Source organism: Furipterus horrens, unplaced genomic scaffold, assembly GCF_987537825.1.
Source record: "Furipterus horrens unplaced genomic scaffold, mFurHor1.1.pri manual_scaffold_1, whole genome shotgun sequence".
NCBI lineage: Eukaryota > Metazoa > Chordata > Mammalia > Chiroptera > Furipteridae > Furipterus > Furipterus horrens.
Genome location: NW_028327171.1, coordinates 4,377,852 through 4,392,670, shown reverse-complemented (window position 1 = coordinate 4,392,670; position 14,819 = coordinate 4,377,852). Strand labels below are relative to the sequence as shown.

At 55.7% G+C, this 14,819-nt stretch overlaps 1 protein-coding gene across 1 annotated transcript in view; it reads right to left on the bottom strand.

The window, feature by feature from the left end:
• Window positions 1–3,908: 3,908 nt before the first annotated feature.
• SIM2 (SIM bHLH transcription factor 2) overlaps window positions 3,909–14,819 on the bottom strand; it is a 37,065-nt gene continuing 26,154 nt past the window's right edge. Inside the window, exons 7-11 of the mRNA XM_090288826.1 lie at window positions 13,345–13,451; window positions 8,851–8,998; window positions 7,276–7,444; window positions 6,333–6,741; window positions 3,909–4,515 (exon numbers count right to left, since the gene is read on the bottom strand). Coding sequence (XP_090144952.1) covers window positions 4,043–4,515; window positions 6,333–6,741; window positions 7,276–7,444; window positions 8,851–8,998; window positions 13,345–13,451 — 1,306 coding nt within the window. The 3' untranslated portion in view covers window positions 3,909–4,042. The remainder of the gene's footprint in view (window positions 4,516–6,332; window positions 6,742–7,275; window positions 7,445–8,850; window positions 8,999–13,344; window positions 13,452–14,819) is intronic.

The window sequence follows — 14,819 nt, the reverse complement described above, 5'->3', positions numbered from 1 at the left end:
CCCGCGCTCTGCCTCTCTGCTTGTCAGCCCTCTCTTGTGACGACATCCGCGTGTCTTAAGGGAGACAAAGTGGGCTTGAGGCGGCTGCTGTGTTTTCCATGAACCCGATTCTGCCTCAGATGAACCAAAGACTTGAAATTCTGCTTCGTGTAGAGCCGTGAAATAAGGGCCTTTCGCTCCGAGCTGTCAGCATCGGGGAGTCCACCCCCTGTACACGCTCATTGATCTGGAGTGATTACGCACTTAAGAGTATTGCTACAAGGACCTTTGAAAGTCTCAACAGAAACTGCACGGTCTTCATAATTTAAACCACAACTGAACTCAGGATTGGTGTGTGCTTATAGGACACAGAATCGCCCCCCAGTTTTGAGGCTGTGCCTTGGGCATCTAACTGGTTATGTAAAAGGCAGGGCATCTCCTCTGAGCTGAAAGCAGATTTCAGGAAACTCCTGGGAAAGTGCCCCTAAAATGGGACAAAGCGGTAGCTGGGCTTCCTGTGGCCCCTGGGGAGCAGTGAGTGAATGGGAAGTCTCAGACCCTGCAGAATTTCGGGAACTGGCCCTGGGCAGATCCAGCCTGCATTCCTGGGGCACGGGCAGCCTGGAGGGTTTGCCTCCAGTGTAGAACAGTGGGGTTTGCTGCTCCGGCACACTCACTTGGGATGGGACGGCCGAGGGGGAGGTAGGTGCACAGGCCCAGGTTGGGTAGTATGCCCCGCCCCCCACAAACACCCAGAAGTCAGAACTGGGAGAGAAGCCAGCCTCACGCAACGGATTTGGAATGCTAAAGGAGACGTAGGCTTACATTCTGTAGACCTGTTTGCTGCTAACAGGCAGAAAATGGAGAACCTTTATTTGTGGGTCATTACTATGCATATTTGAAATAAAGTGGCAACCTTTGCATTTTTAACTTCTCAAAGAATTATGTCTGAAAAGCAATTGCTTTAAGCCAATGCCTATAAAAAGCAAGTCTACCAAAATAAACTTTAAGACTTTCTATACAGTTTGGGCTCATTGTTATTTTTCCCACAAGTTTCAATTTAAAAAATAGGCAACTACTTTTGGTTACAGTATTTTTATTCATATTTAAACATTTTTACAAAATAAATAGTTTTACAAGGTAAGGAATATGTATGTATTTCTAAGTATTAAGGAGCCGGTGTTTTGGTTTTTTTTTTGTGTTTTTGACAAACGTATTATGAGTCATACAAAAAAGAAATTTTTTTTATTCCAAAGAGTGAGTTAGCAAAACCCAAAAGTAAAAAAACAAAAAAATGTTTGCGGTGAAAAATAAATTTAATATAACAACATAATGTTTTTCAATTTAAAACTAATTTTAATGTAACAAATTAAGGAACTGCTTTTATTCTTATATTTTCTTATTGCAAAGCTGCTTGATTTTTGTCTTGACAGTATTCAGATTTTAACCTTATATATCATACTTAAGTGTAGGAACAGCTTGAATAATGCATTTTTCAATCAAGGGCTGTGATTCACTAACAATTTTAAACTGCTGTAACTTTCTGGCGTTCATTTGAAAATTTTTTATTCCACCTCACCTGTGGCAGCCCCCAGTCTACCTTAATTGTCTCCCAGTTATAATGAATTCCAAGTTCAGACAGACTTTATACAGGAGCCACCGACCATATGAACCCCTCCCACCTTGGGGTCCAAGGGAGGAAGACGTGGCCCGTCTGACTCTGAAAGGAGGCCGGGGTGGGGGTGGTGGGGGCAGGTGCTGCGTGTTGAAGCAGAAAATACAGGCTCCTGCGGATCTCAGGGCAGCCCTGCCTCACACCCTGTTCACTTCTCTGCAAAGGTATGAACGGAATGGCTTTTCTCGAAAGGACTTCCATGAACATAAAGGAATTCCTTTCCCTGGGAGGCCCCGCCAGTCTTGAACTGGGCTTATTTCTCAAATTTATTCGATCTGGCATTTTTGTTAACATGTTAGGGCACACAACAATTTTTTTCTTTTGCTTTTTTTTTTCAATGAGAGGCATATTTATTAAAATGCTTCCGCTTGCCCTGCCAGGCCCGTACAGAAGTCAAAAAGCAATATTCCCCAGCTTAAATGTGCAGACTCTTCAAGATGGAGGTAACAATATTAGGTTGCCATAGTAACTGCTGTTAACTTTGCACTGAGCTGCCGACCACCTCAAAGCCAGCTTGCCTAGGAATCTTACCTTATGTCCTAGGCTGCGAAAACCATGATGTTTGTTTAGACAGGAAGTCTTCTAGCACACTTTTCATTTTTCAAGTGCGTACACACACTTTGTTAAGCCTGTTTATGTTACCGCTTGTAAATCTTTTAACAATCTTCTCTCTTCACAGTAACCTTTGATCTTAAACTGCTCCGAAAGCCTTTCTGATTTGTGTTTAGTAAATACGGCCCCCAATCATTCGTAACAAGGTAGGCACAAAAGCATTTTGCTGTAATTTATTGAAAAAGATTCCCCCTGCTCATCACACCTGTACCTCCCGGGAATCATGGTTCAACTATGAGACTCGTGAGCATAAAAGTAATCCCTCGGGCTTATTGTATGTGCACACACCCACACATGGCTGCTAACGAGGTGTAGCTAAGTGCAGTCAGAGGTGAAGGGTCCATTCGTATGACCCAGCCCCCTGGCTGCACAACAGGAGCTCCTAAATTTGCAAATTTTATCTCGTTACCGTAAGGCAACTGACACCCGGCTAGGGACGGAGGCAGGTCCTCGCAGATCGTCACGTTTCTGCAAACAGTCCAGGAAGGTGCACTCTGACTGTAGAACCATGAGTTAAAGGCATGTGAAAAACCTTTCCGCTCAGCAAGGTGGCGTCACCTAAAAATAAACCCTTTTTGAAGAATCAGCAAGGTGGAGTGTTTATGGTGTGGAGGAAATGGAAAGCTGGTGGATCCAGGCATCGATCCACTTCAGAGCCACGATACGACTTTTAAATGGTCAAATCTTGAAGTAAAAACATAAAAATAAAACAAAAATGTGTAAAACGCTGCTGGTGCTTTATAAAAGATTTCTGTTTCCCTGTTACACACGGCACGTTCGCGTGGCGTTCTGCTGAAGACCACGTGGACGCCATTTTCATGACGTCGCTTTGAGCACGTTTTCTTCCACGCAGCGCAGGCTATTGACAATATTCCATATTATTGCACATGCAATTCAACCTTATTCGCACTACTTGGAGCAAACAGGGGCCCGGGGATTTGCAGGTCTGCATGGGCCAGAGGGATCTGGCCTCGTAATCAGACGACAGGAGTAGCCGATCGCATTGGGCACCTAAGTCATCCACATGCCCATCTCAGAAAATATCTGGCGCGCTCTCTATACTTCAGGCATTTGATGCTTACTGGGCATTCTGAAGGTGCTATTCTTGGTGGTATCAGGAGTTCGGGGGCGCTAGGAGGGAGGGAGGGCTTCTGAATGTACTGGAGACGCATGCTCGCCCCCGGGGTCTCAGCTCGTTGATTTCGTATTAAAGTTAAACTGAAACAACTTTTAATGAGGCTCACGCATGACTTTCAAAGACAGAAGTAGTGTCTACTCCCGGGACCTGGAATCATCACCTTCAGACCCTGAGAACGGGCTCTGAACACAGGGAGTGTGCCCGCAGCCCCCACCCCGCCTATCTGACCTGATGGGGTGCTTTCCTCCTTGAAAGGGGAGAACGTTCGCGGAGCCAACACCCCTCCGATCCTCCGCGGCGACCGGTGAGCGCCCGCGACAAGGCCGCGGCGCAGGGGAGGAAACGCAGCGCGCCCCACCCAGGGCGGCCTGAGGTCGCGCGCGGGACGGCGGGGACGCCCGGCTGCCGGAGAGCAAAGCCCCGGCCGCCACCTCTCGGCCCTGCACGCCGGCCTTGGTGGCATCCACGGTAGAAATCTAAACGTGCGCTGCGGAGTGCTATTAAAATAGTCGTCTCTGTATAAATTAACTTCAATCGTGCCTGTGCGGCTCGCCCCTCTGCCCTCGGCGGGGCGTCGCGACCGCGGGGCCCAAGGGGCCTGGCCTGTGGCTTCTCGCTCGCGGCGGGCGGCGGGCCGGTCACCTGCCGTGCGTGATGATGACCGAGGCGCCCAGGTAGTGCGGCAGGGGCGCGCCGGGGGGCGCGGCGGCGGCGGCGGCGGCGGCGGAGGCGGGACCGGGGCCCGGGGGCCGGGGCCGGGGCCGCAGCGCGCCGGGCGCCGCCTCGGGGGCCGCGGGGCCGCGGGCGAGTGCGGGCGGCGCGGGCGGCGCGGGCGGGGCGGGCGGCGCGCGCCGGGCCAGCACGCGGTGGTAGTTGAGCAGCACGAAGGGCAGCTGCGCGGGCGCGCCCGGGGGCTCGGGGACCGGCGGCGCGCAGCACTCGGGGGCCGCGCGCGCCAGCGCCAGCCGCGCTCCGTCCCGGGGGGCCTGGCGGGCGGCCTTGGCCGGGCCCAGCGCGGGCTCCTCGCGGTAGTGGCCGCAGCTCGGGAAGCTCGGCGGCGCGGTGTCCTCGGCGAACCTGCGCGCGGCGGCGGCGGCGGCGGCGGCGGGCGCTGCGGGCACAGGCGACACATTAGACGTCCGCGCGCGGGCGCGGGGGTGGAAGGGGACTTGTCCAAAGTCACAGCACCCTAGGGGGCCCGGGCACCGCCCCAGCCTCCCCTCGGCCACCCGCCACCTGCGCGCCGAGCCCACGGAGCTGCCCCTGTCCCTGCCCTTAGTGCGACCCAGGCCCGTGCCGTCCAGTTGCCGAGGTGCGGTTTGCAGTGACTGTCCCAGCAGCCGCATTACAGCGAGGGGCGGCCAGCCGCCATCTCCGGCCCGGCTCCGCGTGGGGACGGCGGCGGGGGGCGCCACCCCGCTCCCTGCGGGGTTCTCGTGATGAAAACCACCGCCTTATGCCTGCCACCCATTAGCTCCTTACGCTTCTTACCTGAAGACAAACTTTGTCTTTTTAAATATCACAAACACTAGGACGCTGATCACAAATCGCCCCAAATGAGCACCTTCGGTCCATGTTTTACCAAGTGTGTGATAAATGAGGTGCCTATTAACCTCTCACTTGGAAAACAGCAATTAAAGAAACAATCGAACGCTGCGCCGTATCACTGGCCAGCTTCCAAACACAGAGACACATCATTCCTTCAAGTCACTCTCAAGTGGATAGTATTTTCAGCTGTTATCAAAGCCCTGTGCTTTGTCTGTCTTTCCTTAGAGGTTGGGGAACCCTTCCTTGGTTATGTGAGGGACCCAGTGCGCTGGTAGGTATTGGGGATCCAAATCTAAGAAGGCAGTGGCTCCTGGGACAGACCCAGGCCAAAAGGCAGGGCTGCGCTGCCCTGGTGGCTGGTATGTTCTTTCCGTAAGTGGGCTGCTTTTCAAAAGCCTGTCTGGTCCCCTCTGTGGTTAGACTTCTCCCACGTCCTCCCCAGCCTTGGAAAGATGGTCAGAACACAGAGTAAGAGCTTCCTAAAGCAGCCCAAAGAGGAACAGACCCCCATCCGCCTCCAAAAAGAGAAAGGTGGGAGCAGGGAGACCCCAGGGAGCTCTCCTCTTTAAGCAAGTGATTCTTTGCTGGGGTGCGTGGCATTTATGCAGGACATTTGCACTGCCTTGGTCTACGTTTTGAGCAGGAGCCAGGTCAGGGTGAAACAGCCAGCCCTTCTTCCCACCTCTGCCCCCTGTCTGGGGTTGGCCCAGTGAGCAGACAGGAGTCTGGGGCGCCTGTGATGGCTGGTGGCACCTCCACAGAGGACCTCTGCTTGCCTGCCACCAGGAGGAGGTGGCTGGGGGGCCATTCCGGTCTGTGCTGTGCTGAACGGGCACTGCGGTGTGCTGAGTCCTGGGGTGGGCACATCCCGTGGTCGGACCCCATTTACAGATGAAGAAGCTGAGCCCCGGGGTGGGGGGGGTATGTTATCTGCCCTGGGCTGGGGAGCGGCCTTTCTGTCCCAGAGCTACCACCACTGTTTTTCTGCCCTTCGGAAAGCAGCGTGGGAAGAAACCCAACAACCCCCTCTTTGCAGCTTTGGGTGGAGCAGAGCGTAAGCGTGTAAAGTAAATGCAGCTGGGCCCTTCTCAGGACATGGAAGCGGGTTTTGAAAGCCACTCTGTCTCCCTCTGAGAGAGCAGACGAGACCGGGTGTTGGGGAGGGTGCTGACCGCCGGTGTCCCCTGCACTTGGTCAGGACACATGGGGCACACGGACTCAGTCACCCAGCCTCACCCCCCCTTGGGAGGCTCCCGCCGAGAGCAGGGAAGCACAGCAATCCCTGCTTGGAAGCAGAGAAAGGGAAAGTTTGCCCCGACTGGGAGGGTCCCGGCCCACACTCCCAGCCCCTCCCCCACCTCGCGTGCGCACGGGACCCACCTTCGTAGTTTGGCACGAGGCTGTGCCGGGCAGAGCTCGCCGGGGGCTCAGAGAGGGTTTTGGCTGCAGACGGGCTGCTAGGCACCAGGGGGTTGGCGTAATGCCACTGGCACTCGCCGCCCGTTGGCAGTGTGCTCAGGAAGAAGCGTGCCACCTCACACGGGGACCCTTGCGGCTGCCCGAACTTGGCCGGCAGCATCGGCTTTTTGCTGCTGAAGACGGGAGAGTCCAGCGGGAAGTGTCCATAATGGTAGGGGAAGGGCAGGCCGCAGGTCGGGGCGTACAAAAGGTCGCCGCCTTCCGGGCGGAGCTGCTGCTCTGGGGGGGCCGCCGCGTCCGCCGGGGGGCTGGCTCGCCAGTTTCCGAGCTGGCCGCACTCCAGTTTGTCCATCGGGAACGAGCTGTAGTGCTGCGGGGCGCACGAGGCGGGTGAGGGACACCCTGCGGGCCCCACGAGGTCTGGGCCCACGGTGCCCGACCCCACCCCAGGGCAGGGCCCACCCTGGACCCCCAGTGACCCGACCCGACCCCCCGCCCATGCAAACAGCTCTCCCCGCCCCCAGCTGACAACACACCACAGGCATCTGCTGTTTCTAAGAGCTCACAACTCAAAACGAAAGAAGGAAGGTTTTCATTTTTTTTAAATGCTGTGGGAAAAAATGATGCCCCAGTGCCCAGACCCACATCTGCGTGGACTCAGCAGGCCCACCAGCCTTCCCGGGGGACCTGACCGGGCCACCAGATGGCAGGTCTGAACGTTTGGGCAGTGTCCCTGTTGTGTGAGCAGCGCACCCCAGAGGGACTTTGCTTCGCTCCATAGGGGGCCTTCCGAGCAGGGAAACCCCGCTAGGCAACCAGGGCTGCTCATTCCTCAAAATGCCCACGTGTCCTGAGCCCCTGAAACAGAGGCCGGCTGACCCCACCCCGGCAGGACACGTGTTACCTGCGGCGGGTAAGGGTTTGTTCTCAGCTTTGTCTTCATCTTCGTATTTTTGGGTTTTGCTAACTTCCTAGTTTCTTGTGAGGTAGACAAGGCAGTCCTCCAGGAGTCCTGGGACTTGGACGTGGACACCTGGTCCAGGGACAGCTGCAGCTCCTTGTATTCAATGTCCCTGAGAGGCAAGAGTGGGACAGGCCGTGTCCAGCAGGCTGCTGAGGCGGAGCGGCCCCCGGGCGGGATGCTCCAGTGAACCATCTCAGGGAGGTCGGATGCGGGTGGGATTTGAGAAAAGGACGGGTCGTCCTCGTTATAGAAGCCTCCCTGCAGCCCCGGGTTTGCCCCCTGGCCCAAAATGCTGAGGGAAGGCCATGAATTATTGGGCAGAAACAGAGGGGGTGGGGGTGGCTCTCTCCAATCCCACAGGGCCCTGAACACATTTCCTGGGGACCCCATGGGCCACTAGGAAAGGTGTCAGGACACACCGGAAAGGCAGAGGCACTGCTCAGAGTACATGTGACCCACCTGCTTCTCTACTGAGCACCCAGGGAGGCTTGAGTCGGGGAACCTTGAGGGTCCAGGAGCCCATTTTTGCCCTAAAGAGCCACCTCAGTGCCGTCATGTACTTGGGAGGGGAGGTCACCCTAAGCACTGGCCGGTGTCACACTTGTTTGCTCATGAAGTGTTCAGGAGGCCGAAATGCTCTCTTCCCTACAGTTTGCTGAAATTACTCTACTTCTAATAGAAACACAAAAACAAAAGAGCGACCTAGCCTTCTATGAAGAAGGTGGGGCCTGCATGCTCATGCCTAGAACACATGTGAGGGCCTTGTTCAGAGCGGGGCCGGGCCACTGCAAGGCTCTCAGGTTCAGGGTTAGAGCCAGGTGCCGGGTGATTTAACCTATCATGGCGTGGTGAGTGGAGACAAATATGTGGTCCCAGGACTAAGGTCCTGTTACTTCCAATGACCTTAAAAGTATTTGCCATTGAACCTGACCTTCTGGGGTTTTAAAGGGACCAAATATTCACCCTCATTTGCAATAGGCTATATAGGAAGACAGGGTAAAAATGGAGTTACCGCCTGTCCCAAATAGCAGGAGCAGGCGCAATGACCCAGCCACGAGTGGGCACATAGAACAAAGTCTGTAGGCCTGGTCCCAGCCCTGCAGCCCCTCTGTGTCCCACGCAGGACGGGGAGCATCCCCCACCTCCCTCTGTCTACCCCACACTCCCCTGGGCTCTGATCCCCTCCTAACCCATGCCCGGAGCAGGGCCCCCTTTTCCCAGGCACCTGGCCTTCTGTGCTGAGCACTGAAATAGTTTGGACCCTCCCATCAGCCAGCGCATTCAAATTGAAACAGAACAGGAGACAAATGAACAGTTCCAGAGAGAGAGAGAGGGAGAGAGAGAGAGAGAGAGAGGGAGGGAGAGGGGGAGAGAGAGAGAGAGAGAGAGAGAGAGAGAGAGAGAGAGAGGGAGAGGGAGGCAGGGAGGCAGGGATGGTGCTTATTGCAGCGATCCCATGGGGGTGGGGGCAGGGCGGAGAGCGCGCACGGAGAGGAACAAACCCGTCGGACTTACGTGAGCACGTAATTGACACTCACGATGCAGTGGGGCCGGGACGCGCGGCTGTTGTGCACCACGGTGGCGTAGCTCTGCACCCACACCCAGCCGCCCAGCCTGGACAGCAGCCGGTAGTACTTGGTGGTCACCTGGCCCTTCACCAGCACTGCAAACACAAGGCGACACGGATCCCGAGGGCCAGTTAGCGGGCCCTGCCTCGGGGGACGCCGTCCCGCGGATGACCTACAGCCCTGGTTCTGAACCTGTCTGGGGTCAAGGGCGCCCCGGAGAACTGGACAAAGAGGGCAGGCGTTCTCTGCTGGAGGGCGTACGCCTGTCCACACACACGATTTTCACCAGCGATTCAAAGGCACAGAGGAGCCGTCTCTCCCGCCTGGGAGGAACCCTAGTTGTCCCCGCTTTCACTGGGGAGAACGATTAGCCCCCAGACTGCCTCGGCGCCTGTCGGAGTGATAAAATTGGATTTGCTTTCTCGTTTCCCAGATGCCACAATTATGTGATAATCCCCAAACCCTTCACAGGTTGGGGGCAGGGTGGGGAGGCGGGTGATGTCGTTGTTTAAACAAAATAGTAAGTTGCGTGCATTCAGCTAAGTGTCCGATTCCTGTTCTCTGTGGCTCTGCAGAGCAGTGGCTGCCTGCCCTGAAACTGCTCCTCTGTGGCCATGTACGGTTCCTTCCCACGAGCCCCCGTTTTCCCAGGCCCGGGGATACCCTACGTTGCTCACACAGGAAGGACCTGACTGGCCACCTGGTTCCTGATGACTGGGCTGTGGACCATCTTCTGCGCACAGACGCTCACCCAGGCTTCTGAGCAGCGGGTTCCCGAAGCCTTTGTGCACACATCAGCGCACGACTGCCCGTGGGGCCTGCGGGCGAGCAGGCGGGAGGGACTGCAGGCAGGGGACCGTGCCAGAACTTGGGATGAGTCTAAAACGGCACCCCTGGAGGCTCAGGTCACTTGTGGCCACAGAACATCCCTGCTTCTGAAGGCAGGGCTAGCAGCCACCCCAGCGGTGACTTGGGGAGGTGGCCAAATTCTGTGACAGCTGGTGCTGAAGGAAACCCCCCCACAGACTCACAGACACAGAAGCTCAACCCCCATTTGTACCACGAGGCAGAGCCCCCCCCCCCCCAACCCGTCTCTGGACTCTCCATCGCCTTCTGGGACTTTCTTTTGACATAGAGGTGGCTCTTGATCATCCACTGTGACACCTGCAGCAAAATATTCTGGTGCGGAAGGAAAACTGCTGCCCATCCGAAAGTCTAGGAGTCGTTAGCCTCAGTGTAGAAAGAGTCCGGGCGGACTGATGGGGACCCTGAGACCCTAAGCGTAACGTGGGCGAAGGACAGGAGTGAGCCGCTCGCCGGAGACGACATGTACGTGGTAACACATTGCAACTCACTGGCTTAAGGCGGTGCTAGATGCCCCCACCCAGTCAGCAGGCGTTTAACGAGAAACAAATACTGCGCCGGCGCAATCACGTGAAATGTCCGGAACAGGGACATCGCAGAGGCCATTGCTGGGGCTGGAGGATAGGAGGGGCTGGTGTGGCCTCTGGGGATGAAGGAACTCTGCTGGCCCTGGCTGGTGTGGCTCAGTGGATTGAGCGCCAGCCTGTGAACTGAAAGGTCGCCAATCGATTCCCAGTCAGGGCACAGACCCGGGTTGCGGGCCAGGTCTCCGGCTGGGGGCATGTGAGCGGCAATTGATAGATGTTTCTCTCTCACATCGATGGTTCTTGCCCTCTCTTTCCCGCTCCCTTCCCCTCTCTCTAGAAATGAATAAATAAGATCTTTTTTTAGATGCTCTGGAGTTAGATGGGGCGACAGCTGCACACCACTGTAAATACACTCAAAACCACCGTTCAGACGGTGCAGTTCGTATTATGTGAACTTGATCTAAAGAAATAACGCAATGACAGTGGCAGTGCTGGCTGACCTGCGGGGAGAAGCCCTCTCACGTCTCTCGGCGTGGCCACTGTGGGAAAAGGGGACAGCATCCTCCAGACATTCTGTGCAGCCATGTAGGGGGGTGGGGTGGGCCAGTCAGGGAGGACATAATTAACCGATTTGCTTTAGGCCCCTAAAGGGATGTGACATGTCCCACCGAGGTGCCGTCTGTGGATTTCCTGAGAGTCATGTTTTCTTTAAGAGAAATGCTAACCTCTTCAACTTTGAAATCTGTTCCTAGCCATCTTTGAAAAGCCCCTATAATGGCATGTGCTGTAATTTTTTTTTAATTGGTAATAAAATATTTTTTCTAAAAAAAGCAGCCCCTAGGAGTAGGTCTGTATGCTTTCCCTGGTCCTCGTCACGTGCTGCTTTTCTTCCTGGTATTTCATACGACATCCCCAAACCCCCGGCAGTTGCCATAGAGCTGGGCATAACAAGGCCAGTTTGTTCCCAGTGTTTTCTACGAGTACTCAAATGGCGGAAGTTGCCCGATTTTATTATCTCTGACCCTCCCTGACTTGGCCACGATGAGGCTTACAGCCGGGGGACAAACGTAGACCCAGAGTTTTTTCCTTCTGCTTTTCTATGACCAATGGCAACAGTCAACGCCTCAGTTCCAGCCGAAATCCGAGACCCTGAGTCACAACGGTCTTCCGTCTGCTCTCACTGCTGGGCCATCCGTCGTCCTTGATCAGCTGCCCGTGGTGAGCCTGGGTGAGTCCGATCCACAGTAAGTCCCTGCGTTTGGTACTGATGGACGGGGCTGGGAGAGCATGTCCCTGCCCCGGGCAGAGGCCCTGACTCGGCCCCTCGGTGCTCTGCCTCCAACATCACCATCCCTGTCAGTTCTGAAATCAGGGTGGCCCTGCCTGACGGAAGTCAGTGGTCACAGTTTTCTGAGGCTACTTGGGATAGAACGTCTAGTTCCATAAATATGCTCTCCAGAAAAGGAGGTAGCCTTCTGGCTTCCTCGAGACGCCTTCCTGGAGACGCAGCCATGACTAGGAGCCAGCCTCTTGGAGGGAAGTCACGTTAGCCTGAAGCACAATTTCTACTTCTCAGTTGAACTTGAAGAGCCGAGGACACCAAAAAATGCCTGTCGTGGGTTGAATAGTGTCCCCCTGAAAGATATGTTCTATATCCTAACCCCTAGAACGCTCGATTGTGACCCTAATTGGGCAAAGGGTCTCTAAAGATGTAAGTTAAGGATCTCAAGATGACAGGCAGAGATCAGTTTGTGGGCACAGGTGAAGGAGGGCTCGCAGCCACCTGTGGTTGGAGGCGACAATGCTGGATTCACCCCCAGCGCCCCCAGAGGGAGCACAGCCCTGCCCACACCTTGATTCTGGACTTCCGGCCTCCAGAACTGGGAGACAGAATTCTGTTGTTTTAAGCCATAAAGTTGACTTCCTTTTGTGACAGCGGCCCCAGGAAACGAAACCACCTGCCCAGAAAAAACGGGGCGCGATTCAGTCCCTGTGCTCCTCCTGGCTCTTGGCTCGTCTGCCAGGCGGGGCTCAGAGAGTGTGGTTGATGAGGCTGCCGACAAGCCACGCGCTCCTTCGGAGAGCAGCTCCGATGCTGCGCAGCCTGCTGCCGGACGTGGCTGGGCTGATCAGAAGACATGGAGAGCCCGGGGACGAGAGAAGACAATTCCACAGGCCCCATCATGGAGTGTCCGTGAAGCAACACTGGCCATGCAGGACAGGCTGAACTGACCCATCGAGTCCCCTTTGGCGTTGAGCAGAAGGGACAATCTGCAACTATAAACGTCCACCCAGCAATCAAGATGATGTGTGGGTCCCACTGTGCTTCGTGGGGTTAGTTCCTGCTCACTGCTCACAGTTCCCCAATGGTGCGGGGTCCCCACACCCACGTAAGCAAGACCAGGACTCTGCTCCCTCCAGACTGCTCGGAGGGAGGGAGCAGCTAAGAGATCTTCGGGTGATTTAAATGGCATCGTCCACGTCCAGCCCAGAGGTGGGCGAGGCCGGCGGCGGAAGCCAGCATCTTCTGAGCTTCCCCAGCCAGACGGTGGGCAGTGGTAGGAGGCTGCTCACTGCCTGGGGCCAGCTCCCAGCTCTGCCACCTCCCTGCTGTGTGACTGTGGGCAAGTGGCTTGACTTCTCTGAACCTCAGCACCCTCAGCAGTAAAGGAGAATCATGAACAGGAGACTCTCTTCCTCCCTGGGTTGAGTAGATATCGACTCAGGCTACTGCCTCACCGTCGTAAGGGCTCAGTATTGGTTAAACGCTGCGGCTGTTATTCCCAGCTGCTGTCCACGTGTCACCGAGGCATTTATGTTCCAGACCCAGGATCTAGAATCGAGCAGCTTCTGCACCATCCCCCACACCTGCCAGAGTTCCCCTGGGTGTTTGAGAAGTTAGCTGTGCTTACATCCAGGGGTGTGAGGCTTAAGATTTGTGTGCACGCATGGACGATTATCGTACCAAACAAGGGACGCTCCCCCGCTTTAGCCTCAGCGCCCCCTCCCTGGCTCCCGATGCCCCACGACCGTGGGGGCGCAGTACTCACGGAGGTGGTGCGCGTAGCGGAGGTGGAACACGTCACAGCCATGCACGTGGTGGTAGAGGGTCTTCTCGATCAGGTCCTGCGGCTCGTACCCCGTCAGCTCCGTCACCCTGGGGGAGGACGGGGCTGCGTGAGTTCCCCGGCTCGGCAGATCGCCTTTCATTTCCACTAGTATTGGTTCTGCCAAGGAATTAGGTGCTCAAAGGGAGTGCGGGGGAGGAGCGGGGAATGTTGATTTTGGAAACTAACAATGACCTTTTCTACAAGAAGAAAGGCTCTGAGCTCCCGCCCAAGCAGGAGGTAGCACTAGTCCTGAGCAGGACTGCTCTTCTGAACCCGCCGGCCGGGAGGGGTCCAGGAGGGCCGCACATGGCACCCCTCCTCATGGTGGGGCTCACCTGAGGAGCTCGAGCGTGAGCTTTGGTACCGATGTTGGCAGAAAGCTGCCGCGGTGAGAAATGACCCATCCCTGGGGACTCCTGTGGGAACCTTTTTAAAACTTATTGTGGTAAAATAAGCATAACACAAATGTGACCATTTTCACCATTTCTCAGGGTTAGGGTCAAGGGCAATAATTCCATTCCCGATGTTCCCTGCCCCTCCCCCTTCCATGTCCAGCACTTTTCCATCCTTCCAAACAGGAACTCCAAACCCATGAAATAACAAGTCCCCATTCTCCCACCCCACCCCCCACCCCCCACCCCCCAGTTCCTGGCAGCCTTTATTCCACTCTCCCTCTGACTTTGTCTATTCTAAGTGAAGTGATGCAATATTTGTCCTTCTGGGTCTGGCTTCTTTCACTCAGCATAATGTGTTCAAGGTTTGCCCACACTGCGGCGTGTGTCCGAATGCCATTCCGTTTTGCGGCTGAGTCATAGTCCCTGGACGTAGATACCACTTTGTTTATCCGTTCATCTGACGCTGGGCACTTGGGTTGTTTCCACAGCTTGGCCATTGTGTGTGAGCCTTTAGATCTCATTCCACACTGGACACTGCTCCTCGCCACAGCTGGGCTCGGGATGACGTCTGGCTGGTGGTTCCCACTGATGGCAGTGAGGGACCAACCGGGGACAGCTAAGCCTCACGTCGGTGGGTGATGGCTTTCGACCCCCAGGGAAGCGCACAACACGGAAAAGATTGTGACTAGAAGGTCAACCTTAAGCTCCCCAGAGCAAAGGAAGCACGTTCCCAGGGCTTCTGTGACATGGCCCCGGGCATCTTAACTCCCCACTTCGGCTCTTTGAAGAAAAGTGGCCGTCCTCTTCCAAGGCGGCATCGTCAGCGACCTTTGGATCAGTCCGTCCGCAGGTGAAAATGGCATGTGGCAAAGGCACTGGGAACCACGCCCTTGGAGGAGGTGGCCCAAACAGTCTTGGTGACAGATATTCAAGAACAGATGAAAGAGGGACGAGACGGGATTCCAGAGGAGGTGAGGCCACGGTGAGAAGTCAGCGGGGACCCAGGGCGGCTGGGACAGG